The sequence below is a fragment of the Apiospora hydei genome (assembly GCF_038363865.1).
Source record: "Apiospora hydei strain CBS 114990 chromosome Unknown utg000010l_segment0_segment0, whole genome shotgun sequence".
Taxonomy (NCBI): domain Eukaryota; kingdom Fungi; phylum Ascomycota; class Sordariomycetes; order Amphisphaeriales; family Apiosporaceae; genus Apiospora; species Apiospora hydei.
The window spans coordinates 71287-98164 of NW_027117369.1; the positions used below are offsets into that span (position 1 = coordinate 71287).

The 26878-nt window shown below is 57.0% G+C and overlaps 8 protein-coding genes across 8 annotated transcripts; 3 read left to right on the top strand and 5 right to left on the bottom strand.

The window, feature by feature from the left end:
* Positions 1–574: 574 nt before the first annotated feature.
* PG997_014171 (uncharacterized protein) lies at positions 575–3578 on the bottom strand (the record flags this gene model as incomplete). Its single annotated transcript, XM_066818485.1, has 3 exons — positions 575–1763; positions 1822–3005; positions 3159–3578. The coding sequence occupies 3 exons, from the start codon at positions 3576–3578 to the stop codon at positions 575–577; spliced, it is 2793 nt and encodes a 930-aa protein (XP_066660673.1).
* Positions 3579–6366: 2788 nt separating this feature from the next.
* Positions 6367–7832, bottom strand: PG997_014172 (uncharacterized protein; the record flags this gene model as incomplete). The annotated part of the gene is given in 3 exon segments (XM_066818486.1): positions 6367–7375; positions 7395–7686; positions 7742–7832. The coding sequence occupies 3 exon segments, from the start codon at positions 7830–7832 to the stop codon at positions 6367–6369; spliced, it is 1392 nt and encodes a 463-aa protein (XP_066660674.1).
* Positions 7833–9802: 1970 nt separating this feature from the next.
* On the top strand, positions 9803–11525 carry PG997_014173 (cytochrome P450 monooxygenase oxidoreductase; the record flags this gene model as incomplete). The annotated part of the gene is made up of 2 exons (XM_066818487.1): positions 9803–9935; positions 10003–11525. 2 exons carry the CDS (start codon positions 9803–9805, stop codon positions 11523–11525), a joined length of 1656 nt encoding a protein of 551 aa, XP_066660675.1.
* Positions 11526–12264: 739 nt separating this feature from the next.
* On the bottom strand, positions 12265–13191 carry PG997_014174 (uncharacterized protein; the record flags this gene model as incomplete). The annotated part of the gene is made up of 3 exons (XM_066818488.1): positions 12265–12708; positions 12792–13036; positions 13143–13191. 3 exons carry the CDS (start codon positions 13189–13191, stop codon positions 12265–12267), a joined length of 738 nt encoding a protein of 245 aa, XP_066660676.1.
* Positions 13192–15866: 2675 nt separating this feature from the next.
* PG997_014175 (uncharacterized protein) lies at positions 15867–17151 on the top strand (the record flags this gene model as incomplete). The annotated part of the gene is made up of 3 exons (XM_066818489.1): positions 15867–16233; positions 16342–16786; positions 16881–17151. 3 exons carry the CDS (start codon positions 15867–15869, stop codon positions 17149–17151), a joined length of 1083 nt encoding a protein of 360 aa, XP_066660677.1.
* Positions 17152–17621: 470 nt separating this feature from the next.
* On the bottom strand, positions 17622–18977 carry PG997_014176 (Actin-related protein 6; the record flags this gene model as incomplete). Its single annotated transcript, XM_066818490.1, has 1 exon — positions 17622–18977. The coding sequence occupies one exon, from the start codon at positions 18975–18977 to the stop codon at positions 17622–17624; it is 1356 nt and encodes a 451-aa protein (XP_066660678.1).
* Positions 18978–19860: 883 nt separating this feature from the next.
* PG997_014177 (uncharacterized protein) lies at positions 19861–21748 on the bottom strand (the record flags this gene model as incomplete). The annotated part of the gene is made up of 4 exons (XM_066818491.1): positions 19861–19892; positions 19958–20057; positions 20127–20171; positions 20480–21748. 4 exons carry the CDS (start codon positions 21746–21748, stop codon positions 19861–19863), a joined length of 1446 nt encoding a protein of 481 aa, XP_066660679.1.
* A 2471-nt stretch (positions 21749–24219) lies between these two features.
* Positions 24220–26575, top strand: PG997_014178 (ubiquitin fusion degradation protein; the record flags this gene model as incomplete). The annotated part of the gene is made up of 2 exons (XM_066818492.1): positions 24220–25873; positions 25932–26575. The coding sequence occupies 2 exons, from the start codon at positions 24220–24222 to the stop codon at positions 26573–26575; spliced, it is 2298 nt and encodes a 765-aa protein (XP_066660680.1).
* Between the last annotated feature and the right edge of the window lie 303 nt (positions 26576–26878).

Genomic DNA, 26878 nt, shown 5'->3' on the forward strand with positions numbered 1-26878 from the left:
AGAACCAAACCAAGCCGCCTGGAAAGACCAATCCTCAAATGCCCCCTTCTTCTCCTACCCATCTCGCCTTACGCCGTAGAAGAAAAGACAAAGGAACCAAAATAAGGATTCGTCGGACGTTGGTATGGTGACGATGGTGATGCCTACTACCAATACACACAAAAGAGATGAAGAGACAGACAGAGACACACAGAGAGAGATAAGAGAGAGAATACCAGAATTAGATATAGCAACGCCCCCTATTCAATCAAACCTGCCGCTGTATACCATGAATACACATTGCTTGGTCATGTTGCCCACAGACCCCGTAACGCCGTTGTGTGCCACCATTGCACGTCACATGTAGTAAGTGAGCAAGTCAGTACGCCTCTAGAGATTTAATCGACTCCGAAACCGCAGCAACACACAAACACACACAGACTGCCTGAAAAGTGGCATATGCAAAAGAAGAGAATGATGATGATCAAGATGGCAGTGTGACTGCTGCCTTTCGTTTCGCTTTTTCCAACAACGCTTGAATGAATTATCTTATCGCTGTAGAAGTACTGGTCCATAACCAAGTAACAGTCGCCACTTAGTTACTGTAGCCGAGCTGCTTGGATTCTTGTCCGTCGTCCGACAACGGCGCGGGCGTCCCGGGAGTGATCATGAGGCTGGGCGGCACCGCTCGTGGGGCATTCGGATTGCTGACGACAGGTTCCGTGTTCAGCGTTGCGAGTTCGGGGGACGCCGAGTTCTTTTCCCGGATGGCCTCCGGGGCCGCTGAAGGGGATGTCGACTGCGCGGGAGGCGTTGATGACGATGACGACCCGTCGCTTTCGGCAAGGGGTTGCTTCTCTTGCATCGTCATCTCGCCGGTAGGGGCGTTTGCGTCTTCGATATGCTCGTGATGGCCGACAGACTCCTTATCGCTCTCGGCAGCTCCCACAGCAGCAGCAACTGCTGCATCTTCTTGTGTGCCGTTGCCGGTCGCCGCCGACTCGCCGCCCTCCAGCTCGACGCCCACCATCTGCGAAAGACTGGTAAAGTTGAACATGGACTCGGTGCCGGCTCCTTCGTCATCGCTCTTACCATCGGCAAGACTGAGCCCGCTGCCCCGAGGATCGTCATGTGCGTCGCCACCAAGCTGCTGCGTATGAGGATAGCTGCCAGAATGACTGTCCATCCCGCTGGTAGACGAGATAGAGCTGGCGTTGCTTATCTGCCGAAGATGCGAAGATCCTCGAGGCGGTTGTGAGATGGGTATCGGTAACGACGAGTTGCTGCTGCCGGATGCGGGAGCCGAGGTTTGCTGTTGCGACGACATGCTGCTCTCCGTTGAGGCGGTCGTGGCAGCAGCATGTTCCACACCCTTGCCTTTATCTCGAGAGGCTTCCTGTTGTTGCACAGCAGCAGCTTCGTTGGCCGGCGTTGTTGACGACGTAGAAGACGTAGAAGTAGTGGTCGTCGGCAGTACTTCCGTGCTCTGGCTGGCAGCCGTATTGGCATTGGCCACGGCCAGGCTGCTCGGCCCCGTGCTGGCAGAAGCGCTATTCCTGCGGCGCAGGCCCATCCCTAGACTGAGCGAGCTGGCGCTAGCCGCCGCCAGGCTTCCCAACCCTCCCGCAAGGCCCGACATGCTGCTCATGCGTCTCGACTTGCGTTCTTCCTTCTCCTTCTTCTTGGCGTCCTTCTTGGCTTGTTTCTCGGCCTCCTTCTCCTCCTTCTTGCGGCGCTCTTCCTCATCGGCCAGGGATAACCTAATCGCCTCGGCCATCATCATGCTCTCCAGATGCGCCGCATTGATCGCCTCCCCTGCTGGGACCTGTGCGAGCCGAGGACGTGCGCGCTCCGGGGTCGGTCATGCTGGGCTGCGCCTCGCCGCCTGTTTCTTGCTGCTGAGAAGAGCCGGCGTTCGCGCCTCCTCCTAGATTATCGGACCCGCGCGTGCTCCGCCGGCTGATGAGATTCCGTCCCGAGCGCCCAAAGATACTGGTCCGCTGCTCGACCCCGCCGGGCATGAAGAAGGCGGCCTGGTGCAGCGCGTTGGCCGCGGCCGCTCTCCTGCGCTGCTGAGCCCGTGCCGCGTTCAGCTTGTTAGACCAGTCGGGGCGTATGCGATCCGTTGTGATGACGCCCGACGCGTTAGCTGACAGGCTCTGTGTCCTCCGCCGGTTGGCATTCATGGGCGTGTTGGCCGATGTGGGCGACAGGCTGGTGGTGTTGTTAAGTGACGAAGATGAGGACATGGCCGTGCCCATCGCACCGAGACCGGGACCAGACGCGGCATAGACGAGACCTCTCTTGAAGGGCGGCGGCTCGTAGGTGACACCGAATTCGGGCTGTTGACAGTAGGGGCAGCGGGCGGGCTCCATAATCAGCTCCTCGGTATCTTCACTGGCAGCTTCTGCGCCTCCTTCTTGCGAGGGTTGGTCACCGTGGTGCTCCGGCAGATGGGGATCCGGTCTCTTGATGTGCACAAAGCACTCGCTGCAGATGGGCTGGCCGCAACACCTGGTCGTGTTGAGAAACCGAGGGTAGTACATGTAGCAGAGGGGGCACTCGTCGCCGTCCTTGTATAAGAAAACCTCGCGCGGCTGACCGTTGACAAAAGGATCGTCGGGGGTTATGTTGACCTCACGCGGGCCGGTGGCCACGGGGGTGATTTCCTGCTGGGATCCGTTGCGCGACAAGTTGCTCATGACGGCGGCCATAGCTCGCTTGTGAGGCTTGAGAGAGTGTGTGGGGGCCGGGGAGGTGGGCGAGGGCAGAGAAGAGCCGGGGTTGGATCCCGTCCGCTCGCTCGAGGCCGACATGGTCCTGGTGCCCATGGGGACCATCAGGTTCTGGATCGACTCGTTGGGGGATTCGACCCGGCCGGAAAGAGGTTGGGGGACGAGGCCTTCAGGGACCTCGTCGGCGGGCGGTATGTCCAAGCCTCGGGCAGCCGCGATGATCTGATGTTCGGCCCATGTTTTCTCGAAGTCCCCCAAGCCGCGCCAGTAAGGTGCTATCTTCCGCTCGATCTGCGATACCATTTTTGTTAGCCGTATCCCAAGTATCTAACATGCAAGAAATGCTATGCCTGAGCGGGTGCTGCATGTCTCGAGCCGCAGACAAACCAACATCCAGACCACGGGATGGAGTGGTATAATAGCGCCATGTTTGGCTCGACTTACCTGTAGCTGTCGGACGACAGAATGATCCCAGTCTTCGGCGGCAGGATAGATGCCAGTAGCGACCAAATAGCCTCCATCGACGTGTTCTGTCGCCATGCTCCGCTCGCGCTCGATGGCCCGCATCTGCCTCTCCTTATTGAGGCGGCGCTGTTCCCGCTCGGCCCTGGTCTCGCGGCTCTGGAAGGGAGCATCATCGTCCTCTCGTTCTCGTTCGCGCTCGCGGTGTTCCCGTCTCGAGGAGCCGCCGACGGCGCCGCCGGTCAGGATGTTGAGAGCCGAGTTCCTCTCGGTACGGTGGCTCGTACGTCGTGATGATCGCTCGCTGATGAGTTCGCCGTGAAACCCCCCACCTCGAGAGCTACCGCCGGCATCGTGGCCGTCTCGACCTCCGCGGGCCTCCTTAGTACTAGTATTCCCCATCGTCGTCTATCGATACAGAAGTCGGCGAAGGCGATCGGGGGTACGACGCAGGGATGGGTCGGTCAGGCAGGCGGGAGGCGCAGATTGGTGTACAGCAGCAGCAGGTCGGATGGCAGCTGATCTTGGGTAGGTAGCAGCCAGGGCACCGTGCAGTGCAGCCCAGTCAAAATGGGTCAAGGGTACGTCAGGCGTCAAGCATCCAGCCGCTGCGTTGGCAAGGGATCGTCGGCGTCAAGCAGGTGAGGTGGGTGCATGGGTTGGTGGTGGGATATGACACATAGGTTTGCTGGCTGACGGTATTGTTGTTGTTGTTGTTGTTTTGGTGGTGTTGAAGAACTGCTCAGCCTAAGCGATGTATGTGATGCAGGTACAGACAGACAGACACGGTGAAGCAGAGTGCCGGTAACCAAGAACGAGGCCTCGAGAGTTGACCAGAGCTGGCCTGGCGATACGTGTCGGGACTCAGTGATCAGTACTCAGCATGTACGACTGACTGCAGCTGATGCTGATGATGGAGGAACATGAAGATTGGCTTTCGATTGCAGCGCAGTGCACAAGCGTGTTCGGGCCGGATGGAAATGATGGAGGGGCTGGGCGGAGGCACCGGGGCGACCGATGCCAAGCTTTGCTGGTCGTGATGATGCGATGCAAGACACACTACCGGAAGATCTCGCAGTAGCCAGTAGTAAAGATGAAAAAGAAGCACAATGCAAGGTGAGAAAAGAAGATGCTGCTGGTGGTGGTGATGCGATTGTCGATTGTCGGTGGATTGACCTTGTTTTGTTGCTGTGCACGTCTGTTGGGTGCAGCGCAGATCCAAGTGAGCACTCGCCTAAGCAAATGCCTTAGCAGGTGTCTGACTTGCTGGCCTGCTAGCCTTAGCGCGCGTTGGTAACTGTTATTCAGTGGGCAGGTGGGTTTGGTAGCGGTCTCGATGGAAGCGTCGGGCGTCAGGCACAGCGCGTCGACCAAAAAGAAGGGCCTTCTTTCCACCGCTACGTTTCAGCGCCGATACACTTCGGCATTATGAAATTTTCTGTAATTACAATCATTCTGATCATTGGCAACAGGTAACTGTATGTAATTATTGTATTGGCAGATGTTGGGGAAACCAAACGTCATATGTCATGCCATCCCAATTGTTTCTGGCATTGCGTTGTCTCCTCAGTGCTACAGCTTGAGCTCTCCTGCTGCTACTGTAGATGCATAGAGAGCTCTGAGAGGCCAGCGTCATGCAACTGTTTAGTAAGTAACTACATGTAACAGCCAAAATGCTTGCCGTCAGCCAAGAATGCACCCCTGGCTGAAACGTAAGACCAGCACACGCAGGTGCAGACCATAGGTGGGAAGTGGAAACACGTCCACATCCAGCCCGTTGGCCAAAAACCTGATGCAGGTGTAAGAAAGTGTGCAGAAGCAGGCGGCAGGCCTCGTCAGCTTCAGTCCAGCAGTCACCATGCCATTGGTAGAGCCCACCCAGCCTATGGGGCCTTGGGGGCTCTCTTCCCGCAAAAAAGAAGCGCCAGCAGCCTACTCGTTGGAGCTCTTATCAATGTTGGGCCAGCTGCCAAGCTCAAACAACATCATCGTGTAAGTAGAGTAGTGGACATGTTTCGATCACGATATATTCTCCGTACAAGTCAATCTCACGAGACACTCACTCAATCCCGGTACTCGCCCTGCAAGCGACCGTGACCTGCCCACAACAGAATGCGGAGGCGGGGTCCTATTGCCCGCATGTGGGTTAGTTCTGGCCCATCCCTTCACCACATCCTTCCTTATCTCTCCAAAGCTTCAACCCTCTCTGGGCGCATTCGATGTGCGACATCGGCAGTTGGATGCAACACCTCGTGTAGGCCAGTCACGATTGGACGATAAGTTGGTACTATGGAGAAATACGAACTAATCATCTCAACAGTAGAGACATTCACTTGGCAGATGATGATGATGATGGATATCAAGGCCTAATCTGGAGCCCCTCCATATATGTCTGCAGGCACAATTCAAAAATAGGCATGGGAAGAATCCAGGCATCCCTTCCTGCACCCGGCATTACGACCGGTGTGAGTACGTAAGTAAATTCTCACATGTACAGCAGCCGATATGTCCAAACTAGGTGGTCCCTAGCTACCATCTCCCCACGTTTCAATGCGATATGATGCCATCTTTCTTCTAGAACGAAGCCCAGCACCTCGTGAGCGCCAAGGTGAAACATCCCATTCCAAGTCAGTTGACACAATATGTCAGTTGTTGATAGATCTGGCATCTGATCTGATGTATACTTACACGTTCACGGCGACCCATGCCGAGGAGTAGGCATACCAGGTCTAGCCGCTGATCAGCATCCTGGCAGGCGACATAACCAGAGCAGGCAGATAGAGTAACAGGATTGGCCTATAAGTACAGGGCATTGCGCATACCTACATCTTGCGTAGCGACCAATATCAGGAAGATCAGATGGTAATAGAAAGTGAGGATATCATCATGTCTAAAAGTCTAAGTCTTTCTATATCTGGCAGAGCAAAAGAAAAATGCTGGTATGATGTCGCTAATTCCACTTTCCCGAGAGACTTCCAGAGGGAAGTCGATGCATGATGACGGGCTCTACTACCCATCGTCCCCCAAAACACATAGCCGTAGCCTTTGCGCCGTCCCGTGCCAATTATATATACAGAATATTGTATACACAGTAATTAATATCATCGAAAGAATTCTGGCTGTGGCTGTAAAGCATGCCACTTAGAAGCAGAAGACCTGGTCGCTCATCTTGGACATCGTCCCGGCCTTCTCAAAGCCCAGCTCGACCAGCGCCCCCCGTGGCGCCCTTGACCATACCCGGCGGCCCGCAGATCATGATCTTGCTATCCGACGAAGGCGCCGGGAAGCGCTCCGTCATGATGTCCTTGTTCACGCGCCCCACAGTGTACATGCCCTTCTTCAGCGTCGAGTTGCTTTCAGGGGCAGCATCCAGCAAGTAATGAATCCGCAAGTTGAGGGGGTACCGCCGCGCAAACGACTCAAGCTCTTCCCGGAGGAGCATGTCGGCCTCGGACCGGTTCGCGTACACCAAGGAGACCTGCGTCGTGTCCCGCTCGTCCTCGCAGATGGCCCGGATCAGCTGGTACATGGGCGTGATGCCCGTGCCGCCCGCCAGCATGCCGATGCGCTTACACAGGCCCCGACGGTACCGCATCGCGCCCTTGGGCCCGCGGAACTGCACCTCGTCGCCGACCTCGAGCTTGGACAGGTAACCGCCCGTCAGCGCACCGTCCGGGTAGCAGCGGATCACAAGCTCCAGGACTCCCTTGTCCGAGTTGTTGGACACGGGCGTGTACGATCTGCTGACGCCCGCCTTACCGTCCGGGCCGATGGGGCCCGCGATGGAGACGTGCTGGCCGATGGGCAGGCCGGCGACGTCGTTGGGGCTCGGCAGCTCGAATACGAAGCGGTACACGTTGGGCGCCACCAGCACCTTCTGGACGAGGGGAAGCGTCTGGTACGCCGTCGGGTGCAGCCAGCCGCGCACCAGTAGGGGGTCCGGCCGGGGCGACTTGGGCATGCGCATGTGCGTGGGGTTGGCGAAGATGTTGGCGTGGAAGTCGACCATCTTGGAGAACTCGTGGCTGGCCATGGTTCCCGCGACGGCGAAAACGGCCGAAGCGGCGAGGATACCCTCGAAGAAGCCGAGGCCGCCTTGGCGTTTCGAGCCGCCCAGACCACCGATGCTGCCGAGCGCCGGGGCGAAGGACTTGAGGTGCTCCAGCATCGCGGCCGGGATGATCTCCTGGTTCGACAGGCTGGCGGCGTAGTAGAGACCGCCGATGGCGCTCGCGGCGATGGCGGGAGGCGGCGATGCTCTTGGAGACGGCAAGGCCCTTGCTGGCGGCCGCCTTCTTCTCCTGGGGCGGCTGCAGCGTCACCTTAACGGGCTGGGCGCCGAACTTCTTGGCGCCCTTGAGCCGGCCGACGCGGTACTGCTCCATGATCTCGAAGGCGTCCTCCGAATGGCCGGCGTTGTCGAAGGCCTCGGAGGCGTCCATGCCGGCCGCCTCGACCAGCACATCGGCGCCACCGGGGTGGTCGTGGAGGTACTTGGTCACATCATAGACTGAAGGTTTTGTTAGCTACGTTTCATTTTCTCTGGTAAATTCAAGAAAGCGCACCCTCGCCGTGGATGGTCATCCAGGCATCGGTGCCCTCTCTGTGGAGGGCAACCTCCTTGGCGGAGAACTCGGTTTCTGTCGAGGTCGACATGTCTGGTGATGTGCAATATGGGACTGGACGTGGTGTTGTGCAAAGAAGGAACACAAGCAGTCTCGTCTCTCTCCGAAATGGAAAACTGTCAGGGCCACGGGGGTTCTTCGAGGACTCCCGAACCTTTGTACGACAGTAGAGCAACTCTTCGAGTTGCTACTAACTGCCTTACAGGGGGCAGAGGCGAATCCACAGCCCGAAACCTTGTCCTGCTATTCTCGATACCCGAATCCGTCCATCCATAGCAAACGGCAACAGGGCCGCGGCATGACTAAGACCAGAAAAGTAGCGGGATGCCGAGCCGAGGCTCGTGGACAGGTCGCGGTGGACCGCTGGCAAGATTGGTCCTTGAATCTCTTGGTTTAGTGTTGGCTCCGTGCTCCATTTCGGCGACATCGCGGCATTACTTAAGCTGCTTGGAAAAAAGTGGACGGGCCCAAATGTTCCCTGGGGCTTTGGGGCCTTTGCAAAGCCCTACAGCGTCTGGAAATGGCTACGCTCGCTACGGCCAAACCGTGAAAGCTCGCTTTTCGATGCTTAGTGCAGAAACACGTGTACGCGCATGCGTAGGCTATGGATACGTTTGACCTTGATGCCGTTTTTGGTGGCGTGGGCTAGGCAATGCCTTATGCCTGCATGATCATGATGGATGACTCCGGGATCCGGAAGGCTCGGTGACGGAGCGACCGGGGTGGCCAGCGGACATGCGGCACTTCCCAGCAGTAACATATCAGAAATAATGTATGGATAGTGACTCGCGAACGTATCAATCCAAGCAAGGAGTCCAGAGACCAGAGTCTCGGAGATCATGCCTCACTTGATGATAGAAAGGGATAGACAAGTGTTGATTAGGAGTTTGATTTCCAATAGGGACGATCATGCGATTTTCTCTCAGTTCTCGGGCCTTGCTATCTCGCTCGCAATCTTGTTATCTTGTTGACACTGCAACGTCAAGCGCCGGGACATCACGACGCCTTGCCAGGACCGGCTAGCTCTACCGGCTGTAGGTCTCTCTTAAACTTATTTCTGGAGCCGCCAGCGCCCTGACTGACATCAGACGGGTCTAAGGGGCGCCCCTAGCTGCCTAGCACGCATCCCAACACCCTAAAGCCTGCGATCCACGGTACTCGGATCGGCCCCGCCTACCTCTTTCGATGCATCTGCCAGCATCTTATTTCGTTGTTTGGGCTTCTAGAAAGCCTCTGAAAGGCTTGAGTGGCTGGCAGACTGCAAAAAGGGCCCTGATCAGAGCTCGTCCCGGTCATGCCCGCATCTCGTTCCCGCTTTTTAGCAGAAAAATCCTCGACAGCCGGCCAGGGCAACAGGGGTGGATGGGCCATTACGAATTTTGGGATCCTCCTTTTTTTTAATCATGGGTTTTTGCGGCCGCGCCTCTCGTCTCAAACGGCCAACTGGTCCAACCAGATCGACGGCATTAGCATTTTCGCATTTTCTCAGGTCCCCGACGGCGAGGTAGGCCGCGATAAGAATGGGCACTTCCTCGTCCTGGGTCCTGGGCCGCGGTCGAAAAACAGAGGGGCGCCTCGGCATCCTGAAATCAAGTACAATGGCCATGTTGGTGACGACTCTTGACCCTTTGGCCACTTCCGGATAGACTGGAGATAGAGAGAGACAGAAAGAGGGAACTCGTTGGGATACGACGTTACCGGTAGGTACTACATGTAAAAGCCCAGATCGCATTATTTCTTGAAATCCAATATCTTTCGATCGACCCCGTCTCTGAGCCTGCCCACCCACTCCCCCATCCATTCCCTCTCAGTTGCCCAGTGTCTGTGTGTTTGGTTGCTTGTGTGTGTGTTCACTCTCGTATGTTAGTCGTTCACAACTCAGACAAGAACCGTACGAACTGCAACGCATAGTGGTATCGTGCCGCCCTCTTTTCAACCTTAGATCTTTTGTTAGATCGCACTCCTCACATCTTCGGTCCTTCCCCCAGATCCGCTGTCAAAATGTCGACAAAGACCTTCCACCTGCTCGGCGAGGACGTCTCCACGGCCCGAGAAATCGACGTGCCGGCGACGATTGGCGAGGATGAGCTGCGACAGCTGGTGGCCTCATATTTCGCCATTGTGGATTCTAAGGGTAGGTCCAGAAACAACACCCCCAAAATCACCATTTGCTTTTATTTACTGACATATTTACCCTCTAGGCGTCGGTTTCGTATCCCAAGATGCCGCGTTAGCGACGACGGCCGACGTGATCGAGGCCGAGGGCCCCATCGCCATCTCGGTCGACGGCAAGGCGGTGCGCGAGGTGCCGGGCCCCAAGGGCCTGCCCTACATCGGCAACTACTTCGAGGTGTACCCGGACCACCTGGGCAACCACCAGCGGCTGTTTGAGCGGTACGGCCCCTTCATCAAGACGTGCAACATGGGCTCGACCGTCTACCACACCAACGACCCGGCCCTGTCGCAGATCGTCTTTTCCGAATCGGAATTCTTCACCAAGAACATCATCGCCGGCCACCCGCTGCACCCCATCAAGAACAAGGAGTCGGGCGTCTTTTTGGGAGATACCGACACCGAGGAGTGGCGCCTCACCCACAAGTTCCTGCCGCCCGCCCTCGGGCCCAAGGCCGTCCGCCACTACGCCCCCACGATGCAGAAGACGGTCGAGGACGCGTTCAAGGTCTTCGACGAGCTCGACGGCCGCGACGAGGCCTGGAACGTGTACCCCTACATGCTGAAGCTGGGCTCGCAGGCCGTCGGCAAGCTGGTGCTGGGCATGGACTTCAAGCACTTCGAGGCCGTCGACGCGCCCCTGCACGCCATGGTCATGCGCATCGCCCAGTCGCTCGAGCTCAACAAGAAGATCACCTCCATGGGCAGCTGGTACGCCAGCATGCCGTTCGGCGCGCCCGCCCAGCTCAAGGCGGCCCGCACCCACATCGAGTCCATGATCAACCAGTCCATCGCCGACGCATCGAAGGGCGTCGAGGACCTCGAGCTCCAGGAGGCCGCCGTCAAGGCCGAGAACATGGTCGACTACGTCCTGCGCGCGACCGACAGCAAGGGCAACAAGCTGCCCATCGAGAAGATCCGCGAGCCCCTGGTCGTCGCGACGGGCGCCGGCTTCACCACGACGAGCTCCCTGCTCTCGTGGCTGCTGTACGGCCTCGTGGCGTACCCGGGAATGCAGGAGCGCATCCTGCAGGAGCTCATCGACAACGACGTCGACGAGGACACGGCCATCACGCCCGAGCTCACCCAGAAGCTCACCTTCCTCGACGCCTACATCAAGGAGACGCAGCGCAAGCACAACCCGTCCTACCAGCCTGCGCGCACCTCCAAGGTCGACATGATCCTGCCCGGCGGCTACAAGCTGCCCAAGGACTCGATCGTGATCCCGGCCATCCACCACATCCACAACAACCCGGCCATCTGGGACAACCCGGCGCACTTCGATCCGGACCGCTGGTCCAGCGAGGCCGTCAAGAACCGGCCCACGGCCTCCTACATCCCCTTCGCCACGGGGCCGCGCATGTGCATCGGCTTCAACTTCGCCCTGCAAGAAGTCAAGGTCTTCCTGCCCAAGCTCGTCTACCGCTACCGCTTCAGCAAGGCCAGCGACGTCAGCGTCGACTACGACCCCATGTTCCAGCTGATCCGCCCGACCAACCTGTACGTGCGCGCCGAGAAGCGCGTCAAGTGGCCCCCGAGGTCCGAGGCTTAAGTTGTTTCCCACAACACGATGCATTTGGTTTCCACGGCGTTTTATTTACTTCGCTTGTACATCATCATACACACGGTTTTGGGAGGGCTTTTCCCTGTGGATAGAGATATACCTACTTTAGATCTGCTTAGCGTTAGGGATTGCATGAGACACACTTGGCCTTTTTCTACTGTTATATACACATGCCGTATACTCAGACGATATACCTCCTAATCTAAGTTTTGAACTTACTTTTCATCGGTTGCGGTTCGGTGATTAGAGCGTTGATAGTGATGTATTGGTTGTTCGGCATAACTAGCATTGTAGCCTCTCTTTGCCACAGCCGTAGAATGATGTCGTATGGTAACATTGAGTAACAGCACATTTCCAGGCATGGGTGTCAACCACTTGTCGCACATGCGTTGGAAGAATCTCCGTGATATAGATACTGTCTGATGGAAGCTTCAGAACAAGGAATGTTCTTTCTACTTAGGGTGTGTAAGTATTCATCGAAGCCAGGCATGTTGTCGCAATCCATCTCAAGTCATCCAACAATATAAATGTAGCAAAGCGCAACTCTCATTCCTCTCTATATGTTCGGTCAATGAGCAAGCACTCAATGACATCACCCGCAACGCCCCTTTCTACACTCACGACAACCTCTGCTACTTGCCCGTCTGATGGGAAATGCTTGCTTGATAATTGATCCCTCTACACACCTAAACTCAAGAACCCCTCACATTCTCAACTCTCCAGGCCTCTAGTTCCTAGCATCCGCCCCCAACTCCCGGCGAATCCTCTCCATGAACCGCAGAGGGGTCTTCAGCCCCGATCCGAGCCCCCGAAACCCCACAACGCCATCGAGACTCAAGCTGGTCCCGTTGGGCGAGATGGTGTTCTTAGCGACCCACGTGTTGAAGGCGGGGTTCTTGGCCGCGGGCAAATCGTGGTACCAGTGGCCGACGCCGTCGTGAATGCTGAAGGAGCTGGCGTTGTTGGCGGGCTCCGCGACCGGCTTGCTCGAGTGCGCGTACGCGAACCGGGCTTCTTGGGTCGAGTCCACGGTCGTCGGTTCGCCGGTGAAGTCCATCCAGCTGCTGCAGCCCTTGCAGAGGGCGGTGAACTTGAGGGTGTCGCCCTTGATGCCGGTGCCCTTGAGGACTTGGTACGTGGCATCGGCGTAGGGGGTGGGCGGGAGTAGCCGCTGTTGGGAAGACGTCAGTAAGTGGTCTAGACTTGAAAGATAGAAAGAAGGAAACCATACAAGGCCATCCGCGACGAGTGCACGACCTGGTCCCCGTTGGCCCAGACGAGCGTCAGCGGGTTGTAGGTCATCTGCCCGGCCCAGGCCCAGCCGACCCAGCCGATGGACTTGGGCGCCTCGATCTGGAGGATCACGTCGTAGGGCTGGCTCGGCTCGATGAGCTCGGGCAGGGCGACGCGGAACTGGATCCCGTCCTCGCTCGGGTACTGCTGGAACGTGATGCCCGTCTCGGCGTCGGTGTAGGGCACCGACTCGGCTTGCGCAGCGGCTGTTTTGGTGTCGTTAGCATACGGACATATATCCTTCATGAGGGGCAAGGGTCGAAGAAAGGGTAAGGAGGGGTAGAGGACGCGATGAGAGACTTGTTGACTTACCAGTCCCGACAAGGCCTGCAGCGGCGGCGGCGATGGTTGACCACTTCATGATGTTGGCGGCAGAGAGAGATCAAACAGATTACACCTTCTTGTGAGAGTTGCGGGAGGGAGCGAGGGGATGAGCAAGGGCTTGTGTTACTAGTTCCTGCCCATTGCCAGGTTGAAGCCGCCGCTACTTATACATGTAGGTAGATATGATTAGCCAGCCAGAACATAGATGATCGCCGTCCCCCCTCTCCGTATGCGATAAACGTATATCGATATTGGCCTCCACCGGGGTCATGGGTCCTGGGCCGGCCACAGCGTCATGGGCAATATGGAAGCACTGTCCGCCGCGTGGACAGGCAACCTTGCTAAATCAACCCCTGACCCGACCCAAATACCTAAATGTGATTTCGGGACAATCTCACCGTCCTCCCGCGTCCAGTTAGCGAATTTCCCGGTCGCCCTCCCCTAAATCCGGTTCCCACAGCGCTTGGGGAGCTGCTTTCGCTTGAAAGGGAGAGCATGCAACGCTCATGTACCGTCGACGATCTTCAGTCCATCTCTCCCTCTTGTGATTGGCTCCGTAAATCCGCTACCTGTGATTCTTGCCAGAAAAAAAAAGGAATTCCGAGTTCGTCTCTTTTTTATTTCCGCCGCCGCCTCTGGTATAATCTTGAAAAACGAGGTGATTGCGCCCCTATGTTGGAGAAGAGGTTCTTCGGTAGCCTAAACACGACGGCGGGGTGCCCCATCATCAGCACCATCCAGGGGAGTGAACGCGGCATCGAAAACCGAGCTGGGCCTGCAATAGCACCACGCAAGCGATTGATAATGTGACGAATCCCATTGGGCGGTCAAGTGCCGGCACGCACGTTGAGTAAAGTGGCCCCTGGCTACGATCGCCCATAATATAAATGCTACCTCCCACCATCTGCAGGGGAGGCGACTATCCCAAGACGACCAAATAGGAATTGCGGCTCTCATTGCCGCTGGGAGCTTGCAATGAGCCAAGAAGGAAAGAAGATCTTCTGGCAAGCATCAGTTCTTGGCCGCCGTTGTTTTTCCCTTCCCGTTATGGAGGAAACAGGGAGAGAGGTAGGTGGACCAAATGCGACCAAGAAACAATCAGGCTAATCGGGCCAAAACGTCGTCCGCCTCCGTTGCTCATCACGGAACTAGATCGACGTCAATCCTCATAAGGCAATCGAGTTGTTGCGATAGAGAAGAAAAATCATTGCTTATCATGTCGATAGGAGATGCCTCTAGTGTTTTGATGAAACGGTCGCCTAAGATATGCCCCTTTTCTGGTTGGCTTGGCTGATGGTTTCGCGTCACTGTGAGAAGCGGCAGTCTTTCTTGAGAGGACGAAGGAAAGCTTGGCCCAATGAGAGCTCTCTCTATTTCTTTTCCCTTCCCATCTCTACCTCCCTGAATAGGTAAGTAGTCGACCAACCAATTGAAAACGCCAATGCGCGCACGCACAAAAAGACTATGCAACCGCTTGCATACCCCGTGTTCATCACCCAAGTCAAATCCGACTCTCTGCTTAATGAAACAGCGTCATATCTACTTTACTTCCCGTGTTGATAAGGACATCTTGAGCAGCAATGTACTGAATTGCATCTTCGGCTATCTGAGACATATATCTAACGGTGAAGAGGTTCGTCTTTCGCAATCAAACGAGTGGATGTCACTCCTTTTATCAGCAGAGACATGATCATCAGTGGCTTTCGCTTACGCACGGGATCGACCGAAGAAAGATGACGTGCTTTTTGTTATCTCCCACAGCCCACGTACACGGTCCCCCTCTGCCCCTCACTGCGAGCTGAGGCGGAGCCAGCGCCGAGAAACATGATCGATCTGGGTTGAAACAAACCCATCATCAGGAAACAACTTTACGTACTTGGGCAGTTGCCCCGACAGCCCGTCAGCCCGGCAGCCCGATTGACCCTAGGAGAAGACGGGACAATTAAGAAGCAAAGACGTAATAGAGCTCGGGTCGCCTCGGACTTAAGCCCCGAGATGCGAGATCTCACCCATCCTGATTCCTGATCCTGGAGCAAGCGCCATCGCAGCGCCACGCGATTCGTTGCATGTAGCGCCCAAGGGAGTCGCCGAGAATAGAAAAGAAGGCAGGGAGAATAAGCAAGGAAAGAAAGGGTTGGGACGGCCATGGCCAGCTAGTGATTCATTATCGCGGGGTTAGTGGCACGGCGGTGGGATGGCTCTAGTTTAGTCCTCGCTGTGCAGGATTTGATGTTGGCTGATGGTTATCAATATCCCTCCTGTCGCAGATATCTCAACCTCGAATACAAAATAGCCCTGAACCTCTTTCCTGTTGCTTGTTCTGCTAGTGCTGCTACTTCCTGCACGATCGATCTCCAATAACCTACCTAGCGCCTGGGAAAGAGACAAAGTTGTTGCCAGGAACCGCCTGTCAAATCTACAAATCTGCACATCACCCCTCCCCCACTAATTCCCATTGGACCCCTGGAACCCTGGCCGCGGTTTACGTCGCAGATCTTTTTGGTTGGCCGTTTGTGCGACATCGCGACATCCCCCAGGCCGGAAAGAGCCGTGTAAGCGTAGAAAAGGACAGACAACCAGACCGACAACCAGACAGACAGCGCTGATTCGACACATTGTGGATTTTACTTTGCTTTCTACTACTCTTTCTTTCCGGCCACTATCTTTACATTGCAACCCCTACCACCTATAATCTCACCACCACCACCCACCATGGGCTCCGTAGCCCCCCTCCCCCAGCAGCAACAGCCGGCGCAAAAGACGCCAAAACAACCCCTCCACGAAGTCCTCCCCCCGCTCCTCCTCGGCACCGCGACGTTTAATTACCAATACGTCTCCAACCCCCTCAACCCCGAGATCCTGCCCGCCCTGAGCATCGTGACCCGGACGCTCGAGCTCGGCATCAGCGCCTTCGACACCAGCCCTTACTACGGCCCCTCCGAACAGATCCTGGGCGCCGCGCTCTCGCACCCGTCCAACGCGGCCAAGTACCCGCGCAGCTCGTACTTCCTCGTCACGAAAGCAGGGCGCATCGGACCGAGCGAGTTCGACTACAGCCCCGGAGTGGATCCGGTACTCGGTCTACCGCAGTCTTGAGCGCCTGGGCGGCGGCGGCGCGGGAGGCAGCGCGCGGGGCACTTGGACCTAGTCTACCTCCACGACGCCGAATTCGTGACGCCCCAGGAAGTCCTCGGCGCTGTCCGCGAGCTCCGCCGCCTGCGCGACGAGGAGGGCGTGATCCGCTACGTCGGCATCAGCGGGTACCCCGTCACGACCCTCTGCGACCTCGCCGCCCTCGTGCGGTCCGAAACCGGCGAGCCCCTCGACGCCGTCCTGAGCTACGGCCACTTCACCATCCAGAACACCACGCTCAGCACCTCGGCCGTCCAGCGTTTTGAACAGGCCGGCGTCGACGTCGTCCTCAACGCCAGCATGCTGGGCATGGGCCTCCTGACCACGCGCGGCGCCGACGCCGGGCCCATGGCGAGCTGGCACCCGAGCCCCGAGGGCTTGAGAAAGGCGGTGCGCTCGCTGGTCGGGCTGGCGCAGGCCAAGGGCGAAAAACTTGAAGTGGTCGCCATCCGCTGGGCCATGGACAACTGGGCGCGCGAGGGCGCGTCCAAGGGCGGCTCGTCGCCCTACCCGCCGGGGCACGCGCGTGGGCGTCAACGTCATGGGCGTCGCGACCGTCGCCGAGCTCGAGGAGACATACCGCGTCTTTCGGAGCGTCATCGAGGGGTACAACCCGGCCGCGGACGCGTCGGCCACTGACAACAAGGAGCTGGCGCAGGCGCACGACTGGAGTCTGGAGCGCCGCGACAAGATTCAGAAGCTGGTCGAGCGGATGTGGGAGGCGCTCGGCGCCGAGTGGAAAGACTACAGCTGGAGCAGCCCCGATCCGGGTTTCGTCAATACCCGGAAGAAGGAGGAGATGGGTGTCGTGCCGCTGGATGACGGGATCATGGAGAAGTACTCGAAGAAGAAGCAGGTGCGGTGAGACATTAACAATGGGGATCTTGAGCCCTTCTATAAGGGGTCTCGTGCGAGAGCTATTCAACATTGCCGATGGACATGAAGATGATGAGTTAAAACCCGAAAACCCAGTGCGACTAAAGGTACATCGTCAGGGGTCATTCGCTAGAATACCCGTCAAAGATAGAGGCGAGACCGTATGTTGACGTGCCTAGGATGTTACGAGAGCACTTGCTACCTACCTGTGCTACTGGCAATTGGAAGCGGCTGAAGCTATTTGTAGTTCAGCATTGCGCGGTGGGATTACACCACCCCTTGGTATGCTGTGGTTTAGATTGCAAGGTCACTTCACTGCTGTGACGAGGTATTTGTTAGCATAGAGATCATTTAATTGCACCAGGGAGGGTTTAATATACCATCGTTAATTCGTTATTTCATACTGTTTTTCGAACTGGTGTCTTCGTCCTTTTTTTTCTTTCTTGTTTCCCCTGGCACTTAGGTATCATTACCCCCCGTAGCAAACCTCCTTGCCACCCACGCGCCCCCAAACTCCTCATACTCCGCCTTCGTCACGCACAACCCGGCCATCTCCTCGGTCCGCCTCGCCAGCTTCGCGCCGCCAACCCACGTACCCGTGATCGGGTTAGCTGGCCGCGCGACGCGCACTATGCAGTCGTCGGGCACGAGTTTGACGATCTCCTTCTGTAACCTCTGGATAAACCCGTCGAACAGCGCGTTGCCGCCCACCACGCACACGTTGGCCAGCAGGGCCGGCCAGAGCCCCGTGGGGACTGCGAGCAGCGACTCCCAGACCAGGTTCGCGAGGCCAGACTGGTGCAAGCCGATGTCCGCGGGATGAAATAGGAGTTCGGGCACGCTGAAGCGCTCGTTGCGCAGCGTCAGGACGTCCTCGGTGGCCTCGCCCAGTTTGGCCAGCTTGCGCGTGCGCCCGGCCTGCTCGGGGTCGAAGTCGCGCACGATGCCCTTGGAGCGCGTGTGGAAGTCGGGCAGCACGTATTCCTTCGCGATCCCGCCCCCTGTCAGGTAGTCTTCGCGCTTCTCGCCGCGGGTGCCCTTCCAGGCCTTCTCGAGGTCGGCGTGAAAGTCGAGGGAGACGTAGCAGGCCTGCTCCTTCATCTCGTTGACGATGTGGGGCTCGTTGCGCATGTCGTAGTGGCGGAGCGAGATGAGGCGGGCGAGGTAGTTGGTCAGGAGCTTGCCGCCGACATCTAGACGGCGGACCGCTGAGTGTAAGGGTCGCCCTTGCAGAAGGGGGGTCACGGTCGTATTGGAGTAGCCCGTGTCGATCAAGAGTAAACACTCGGCGGGCAGTTGAGCGACGGTGGCCGGGTCGCGCGGCGTGCGGAAGATGGCCTGGACGTCGTGGTAGGCGTTGAGGGAGGGGCCGTTGGCGCGGTAGTAACTGGCGAAGCCGTACTCCTCAAAGATCATCTGGTCGCAGTTGGACTGCAGTACCGGCAGCGAATTCGAGTGCTCGGCCAGGACGAGGCGGGTGTCGGAGGGGTCGCAGGGGCCCTGGGGCGCGTTGGCGTCGAAGAACTGGCGGTCCCAGATCTCCTTCTGGGCCTCCCAGCTCACGACGAATCCTTTTTCGACGGGGCGGCGGAAGGCGATCTCGGAGAAGTCTTTACATTGGTCGAGCTCGTGACCGACGTAGACGCGGCGGTCGGCGTCGCGGGCGATGCAGTTGGGGATTATGGTAGGGGTCTCGTCGGTGGTGGCGTCGTCGTCGGTCACGTAGCCGGCCTTGAGGGTGTGGGCGCCGTTGTCGAGGACGAGGGTGCGCGAGGGCGGCGCCGGGCGCGAAGTTTTGGACTTTCGGGGCGCCATTCTTGGGACTTGTCTTGTCGCGCCAAAAGACAAAGTTTCGACAAGCTGCAAGCTCTCAGCTCGCAAGCCCAAGCACCGCTGGGGCGCAAAGAGACTGAGGCGACAGGGCAGCAAGTAGATACGAAAAGATTATTGTCGGTCGAGCCGCAATAGGATTCTCCGTCGCATCAATTGAATGAGAATGCAGCGCAAAGATGCCGCCTGCTTGTTTCGCCGCAGAGAAATTTAGTTGAAGTCCAGAAAAGATTAAGCCCAAAGGACGCCTCGCTGAAAATGACGTTAGTTGGAGGGTTCTGTCAATTTAGTGCACGGACTGCTGCTACTGTACTGGGGGTTTTCAAACTTGGGGTCCAATACTCAACTGCCGGATCTGCTCAGGGGCCGCCGGGCCATCACCATCTCCAATCTCGGTACTCCAACTGGGGGAAAGACCGGAGTTCACATGCTTGGAGATGAAAAGCAATAAGACAGTCTTCAAGATACGGCCAGTCGGTATCTTGATTTACTTGGCAACTTACCCCTGGCCATTTCTTCACTCAAATGGACAGACAATCGATGGAGTTGAGTTGATCTTTATTCTTGAGGGGACTTGCTGCTGTTGGGTACGGTGGGTGTCCCGAACCGTTACCGTCATCAGATGAATACCACGGCATACTACCTAATCTGTGTGTGTATCATCATCTTCCTCGTCTTCAAACATGATTCATGCTCCCGGCCTTGCCGATCTGAGACGCCAGTGGTCAATCAGATATATAGTGAAGGTCTGCCAGAAATCTCTCCAGATTCCAAGCGTATTACCCTCGGGTCATACGGAACCAGTATGACATTCCATCCCCGGATTCCAAAAGGGGTTCGTTCTATTCCGTCTAGTTCAGTAAACTCATCATCGAACATGTCGGTTCCGACTCGAGCACCCTATCATCAACACTCATTAGCAACAGTAAGATAAAAAAAAACCTCGGAAATTTTGGCCAACATACAATCGCATAGCGTCATGGTCGAGCCCTCATGGTGAATGAGGCAGTAGCCGCCACCGCATCGCTTGCAGTGCCGCTGCGTGTTGGCGATGCAATCCATGCACTGTTAGTTATGGTGTCAGTAAGCTCAACTTTCTCTCCGTACTGCAAACCTCCCAAAAGCGCAACTCACGTTGTTTTCGCACTCCCAGCAATCTTTCTTGATCTTCCGTTGGCCCTGTTGAGAAGTCTGTCAGCAAGCTGTGTAAAGAGAGCGCCCAAGATGTGTGAAATATCATGGAAGTCAAGGCGGTTTCGGCAGGGGAGTCGCGCAGCATACGTTTATCCCGGATGAGTCAAGCTCGAGAGCTCTCCGCATCCATCTTGTACAGGAACAGGTGGGTGTACAGGTCTTTGGTATTGGGGTAAGGTGGGGGGTTTGAGGGCTTCCTTTCTTTCTTCTTCCTTCTTCCTTCTTCATCCGGGGCGTGACCGCCCTTTCTTGAGGCCACGGAGATTGCAGTCCACACAGTATCCCGCTCGTACCTTGACTTGTGGTTGCTCCAACAGCGCCGCCGCTTCATGCGCCGCGAGCCCGCCGGTCTCGTCGTCGAGCGCGACGACCTGGACGCCCATCAGTTCCTCCTTGCCGGGCACCTGGTAGCACGCCTCGCACCACCACTGGTCGCACGCGAAGCAGTACCGCTCGCGGATGCAGTCCTCACAACGCGGGACAAACTGCTGTTTTCCTGTTGTCGCCCCTTTTTGCGGCCGCGTGGCGGCGCGGATGTTGGACGAGTCCGTCGCCAGTGGCGCGAGGAGGGGCAGCTCCTCGGTTAGTGATTCGCCGTACGTCGTGAAGCCCTCGGGCGCGGTGCCGCAGGATGCGCAGCCGCCGACCGAGTACGTCGCGACGCTCCAGGGATGCGTGGCGGCATCGCCCGTGATGGGCGCCCTGCCGAAGGCCGGGGAGTTACGGTGCCGCGGCCCCGTGCAGAGGACGGCGTCGAACAGGATCGAGCCGCGGCAGTCGAGGATGGTCTCGGCCCAGCCGGCGCCGACGGGCTTGCTGATGATGCGGCCCCTTTTGTGGTACCAGTCGTCGCCTTCGTCCTTGTGGATGGCTTCTTTCAGCGCGTGCGCCGACTTGTGGTTCCAGTTTGCGCCGACGTTAGCGGCCGGTGTTGCTTGCGGCGAAGGCTTCATCGGCAGAGCGGGCGCATCGCGCTTGCTGAACAGATAGATCCCCTTCAGCCGGGGTGTGTTCTCTGGCCGCGAGGGTCTGCAGACGTATTTCAACGACTGCATCAGCTTGCGGTGGTTGAGGTGCTTCGTCTCGCGGATGGAGAGGATGCGCACCGCAAACTGGGGGTCCACCAGGATGTCGTGGACGAGTTCCGCGGTGACAGACAGGCCGTCGAGGACCAGGGTCTGCACGCTCTGCAGTATGTGCTTCTTTTGCAGGTTGGTGAAGATTCCCCTCAGGGGGCCAGAATAGAAGTCATCTTCGGTGAGATACTCATCGAGCTGGACATTGCGCCAGACCTCGCCGCCGTGGTCAACGCCGGCGACTTCGAACTGGGCAGCTTTGACGTGGGACAGGTCGATGTGGCGAAAGACGTCCGGATCCGAATAGAGCAGATCCCTGAGCTGCTTGGAGGCGGCAGTGAGATTCAGAAGAGCAGAGATGGGCAGGTAAGGGATGGTCTGGCGGAGCACCAGCGTGTTGGACAGGAAGTCGGCCAAGAGGGAGGAGGAGGATTCGGATGAACCGGACAGAGCGCGCGTGTTCCGTTCCAGGGCTGCCGATGCCATTACATGCAGATGCCGGCTGCTGTAGGTGGTACGGCGCTGGTTCTGGGTTTCAGATAACCTTCTTTGAGGCGTTGTTGGGAATATCGTCGTAAGTTTTGAAGCAAGCTCAGCTCAAGCTTACATGCAGGACGTGGATCGACAAAAAGTTGAAGAGCTAAGTAGATATCATACGAGTTTACTTGCAACAGAAAGAGAACGGAAGGGCAAGTCTTAAAAAGGCATGCAGGGAAAATTGGCGGACCGTGAAACAGTCGATCATTCAGTCAACAATTGGCTAGACATGTCGACGGGTATACATACTCCTCGGTCGGTAGGTACATGTAGGTATAGAGGAAGAGCGGTGACACTGCGACTTATCAGATTGGAGTGCCGCTGCCACATTGGTGATCTGACAATGAAGTGTGATCATCTCGAATGAGCAACACTCGGGGCCCACAGGATCTAGAGCAGCTCCTGTTCTAAGGCGAGTCTGGCGAGGGGAGACTGGACCAGACTGGATCAGACAGGACCCAGATGGCGGATGGCGAGCAGCAATAGGCAGAGAATGCCTGCAGCAAGGGTCGTGGAGCCCTGGGCAAAGCCTGCAAGGCCTGCAAGCCCTGGTTCGTTTCTGCAGGATGACCCGGCAGCTATGCGATGCTACCACACCATTCGGTGCGAATGGACGGGGATTGGCCCCTTTGGCAAAACGTGAAGCTTCGAAGATCGCTGGCGTGTCGGATTGCTTATTTTTGGGAATGGCCGCCTGCTAACCGGGATGGGCTGTTTCTCGTTCCGTCTTGGCCCAGCAGCAGATCTAGGGTCTTGGTGGGCTACTGAGCAGCAGGGACAGGGCGAAAATAGAACAAAACGACAGTGCTCAATGGTACGGTGGCCACTTGGCGTCGGTGTTACTTGCTCGGTGGCACGCTGGTGAGGAGACAAGGAGAAGACAAGGAGAAGACAAGGAGAAGACAAGGAGAAGACAAGGAGACAGGCAAGTCGGAGCTGGGGTAGACGATGCTGATACGGTCGCTATGTTGCAGCCAGTCCCAATGACCACGGGTTTCGTTTCGCTACTCGTCACAGGAGACCCCTCTGTCTCTGATGGAAAGTGTGGTTTTCGCAAAAAGGCTGTATCATCATTTTGTTTCGTTGGGCCTTGGCTTTCTGGATCGGCGGCTTGGCCTTTAAACCATTTACTTGGCGCTTCGAGGGGAACAGCACTCGCAGGCGGGAACAATGGCCTGCGCTGGCGCTGGTCCTGTCTGCAAATACCGAGCTGGCCTACAGTAGGTAGTATGCAAACGCAATTAGTCATATCTTGTATAGTCAATAACTCCGTCTTGGAACAATATACAGCTCTCCACTGGATGGAGCTGCCAAGGGAAAGCTCATAGTGTGCCATGATTCAGTGCGCCCCCTACCAAACCTCCTCTTTCTGGCAAGTATGGATGTGGACAGCGACGGAGCTGTATAGGTTCCGTTGGTTGACCGGAGCAGAGCCCGACGACGTGAAGCCCGACCGGTCGAAGGGTCTTGATATATCTCATTCGTTCGAGTCGAGGACAGCAGACCCGACTAACACACGGCATAGCTGCATGTCTCGGGACTACCCACCAGAGCTAGCCTATGTAGCAGCATGAATATGGTGCAGGCCAGGTAGGTATAAGCGAGGGAAGAGGCGCGTTTACCGGTGGTGCGTTGAGCGAGTTAGCATGGGGAACCTTGAGCAAGAGAGCTGGGCATCGTACATGTGGCATCTCATGTGCAGTCATTCACTTTATGTCAAGTAGAGCCATCATGATCAGCTAGAAGACAGCTTCAGGCCTGCTATCAGCTCGGAGATAAAGACCCCCGCCCCCACCATCGGGAGCTGGGATGGAAATGGCACCGATCACCGGCGCACCCATCGGCGTCATACGTAGAATATCGCAGAAACGCCAGGCTGCTGACTGATTACGACGCGCAAAAGGCCAGAGATGGCGAAGATGCTTCTAGTTCTTGAAAAAATATTCTGCTACTGCTTTTGTTGCGCCAGGCAGATTCAACGTTAAGAATTGTGGTTACCAGAATATCTTGGGTACCGCGTTTGCGACCATTGCCGACCGAGGCACACAATTCATCCACTGAAAGTGTCAAGAGTTTGGACTAGACCTACCTAAGTATTCTAGCCAAGAGCTCAAATAGAGCTCGATTTGCCGCCGACGCTCGCATTTGCTCGAATGGATCAACCAAGCATCTACAATCTTGAATAGACACACCAATCCTGTACCGATTATCACAAGTCTTATCATCGATTGGTTCAACGTTAACTGTTTCGGCGGCGGGATTGCCCAGTTGGCTGTTTTGTCACTGTCCCTACCTACTGCCTAACCCACCAACCAAACCCGAGGTCGATTCAAATATCATTACTTGACTTTCGAAAAGCAAGTCTCTAGGAGCTTCACGACACGCGATACTCCGACATTACACCACCGTCAAGAAGCAACATGGAGAACGGACTGCCGCAGCCGAGGTGGTCTGCCACTTTTGCCGTCGTAAACCCAGCAACTACAAAGAGCGTTCCGGGCGACAAGATCCTCTTACCACCGTCCGCCCTTCAAGAGCTGATGTCTGCCCTCGAGGCAGCAGTGTCGTCGTCGCAGCCCCAACCATCGCACATCTCGCGCAGTCGCAACAATCCCTACTATGCCGAATCCGACATCATCCAGCCTCGGTTCGACCCAAACGCCGATTCCACCCCGCCGCTGCCCTTTGCAAAACTCGCCCCCATGATGTTTCGACTGGTCAACCCGGCGAACGGAAATGCTGTATATGCTGGCATGCGAGAATTTTCTGCTGAGGAAGGGGACGTCGCCTTGAGTCCATACCTCCTCGACGCATTAGGGATCGACCCCAAAGAGCTATCTGCTGCGCAAGATGGCGCCTCTGCCGAAGATGCAGTTGATCTCACCAACGATACCGACGCCGAACCCAAATCCAAGCCTACAGCGCGCCCGCAGATAACCGTCCACTTGAACGTGCTACCAAAGGGCACGTACGTTCGTCTACGCCCCCTCGAGGCCGGCTACGATCCCGGAGACTGGAAGAGCCTGCTGGAGCGGCAATTGCGAGAAAGCTACACCACCCTGACCATCGGTGCCCTTCTGTCCGTCAAGGGCGTCAAGGGCGAGGAGTTCCGCTTCCTGATCGACAAGTTCCTGCCCGAGGGCGACGGCATCTGCGTGGTGGACACCGATCTCGAGGTCGACATCGAAGCCCTGAACGAAGAACAAGCGCGAGAGACCGTCCGGCAGATCATGGCCAAGTCGCAGAAAGCACCCGGGACGGCGGCCGGCAGCTCCATGGGCCACGAGATTGACATCTGGAAAGCGGTTCAGGGCCAGGTCGTGCCGGGAGAGTACGTAGACTACGAGCTTCCTTCGTGGGATCGGTCGCAGCCGTTGCAGATCGAGCTCAGCGGCCTGCAAGACCACGAGGACGGTGTGGACTTGCTCGTGTCGCCGAAATCCACGAGGCTGCGAGATCTCCCCCGCGAGACAGAGCATGTGTTTGGGGTCTTCAATGCGACTAACGGAACCAAGACTTTGTTGCTCCAGCCGACTAACGCCGAGCTCGAAGGTGCTGAGCATTTGATGATCTCAGTTCATGGCTACTCGAAGTCTAGTTCTGGCTCCGATGCGGCTGACTCTACTTCCACTCCTTCTTTCACGTTGCGGGTGCAGTCTGTGCCTGCTGAAAGTGCCACAGAAAAGGACGACACGACCACACAGACAGAAGGACAAGCTGGTGGACCTGACGAGGAGCAGTGCAGCAACTGTAAGCAATGGGTCCCTAAACGGACAATGGTGCTGCATGAGAGCTTCTGCCGGCGCAACAATATCGCGTGCCCGCAGTGTGGCGAGGTGTTCATGAAAGATTCCAGCGAGTGGCAGCATCATTGGCACTGTCCCCACGACGACGCCCACGGCTCTTCCGAAGCCTCCAAGGCGAAACACGACGATATCTTCCATACCGACCGGCAATGTCCGAAGTGTCCCTTCCAGACCAACTCGATACCGGATCTGGCCCGCCACCGCACCAGCGTATGCCCAGGCAAGGTCATCCTCTGCCAGTTCTGCCACCTCGAGGTGCCCCAAGAAGGCGACCCCTTCAACCCCCTCAGCCGAAACCCTGCTCTCCGGCTTATCTGCGCATGAAGTCGCCGACGGCGCACGCACGGTGGACTGCCACCTCTGCAACAAGATCGTCCGTATGCGCGACATGGCGACGCACATAAAGCACCACGAGCTCGACAAGGCGCAGCGGACCAAACCGCCCATCTGCCGCAACCCGAACTGCGGCCGCACCCTGAACGGCGTGGGTCGCGGCGGGGCGGTCTCGGGCACGCAGATGGGCCAGGGCCCCGGCAACGACCTGGGCCTGTGTTCGCTGTGCTTCTCGCCCCTCTACGTGCAGCTGCACGACCCCGAAGGCAAGGCGCTCCGCCGGCGCATCGAGCGGCGGTACCTGAGCCAGCTGCTGCAGGGGTGCGGGAAGACGTGGTGCGCGAACGAGTGGTGTAAGACGGGGCGGGCCAACCTAGAGCTTGAGCCCAAGGGGTCTAATACACAGACGATTCTGCCGCAGATCAAACCCTTGTTAGTTGCGATCCCAAACACGGACGAGCCCATGTTCTTTTGCGTGGACGAGACGAACCACAAGCGGCGGAATGTGGCGGAGATGCTGGCGGCGGAGGGGATGTGGGAGCTGGAGTGGTGCGTGGCGGCGTGCGAGGCGGAGGGGGTGGATCCGCAGAGGGCGACGCAGTGGTTGAGTGATTGGGCACCGATGAGGTCTTCTTGAAGCTGGTGATGTGTATATAATTAAAACTTGATATTTGCACCCGGAGTTGCTTCAACTGGTTGTGGCTGCGAATCTATGGATGGGATGGGACAGGATGGGCTGGAATCTTAGATTACTACTATTTCTACTACGTTGATACCCCTATAGATAAGATTGGTCCTTGTGAAGTCCACACACACAAACACACACACATACACACGTAGAAACGCAAAGGATGTCTCGTGACAAGTCGACGGCTTCTTCACGGGGCTTTTGGAGATCCACAAGCGCGAAGTCGGGAAATGTGAGCAGTCCAGATCATGT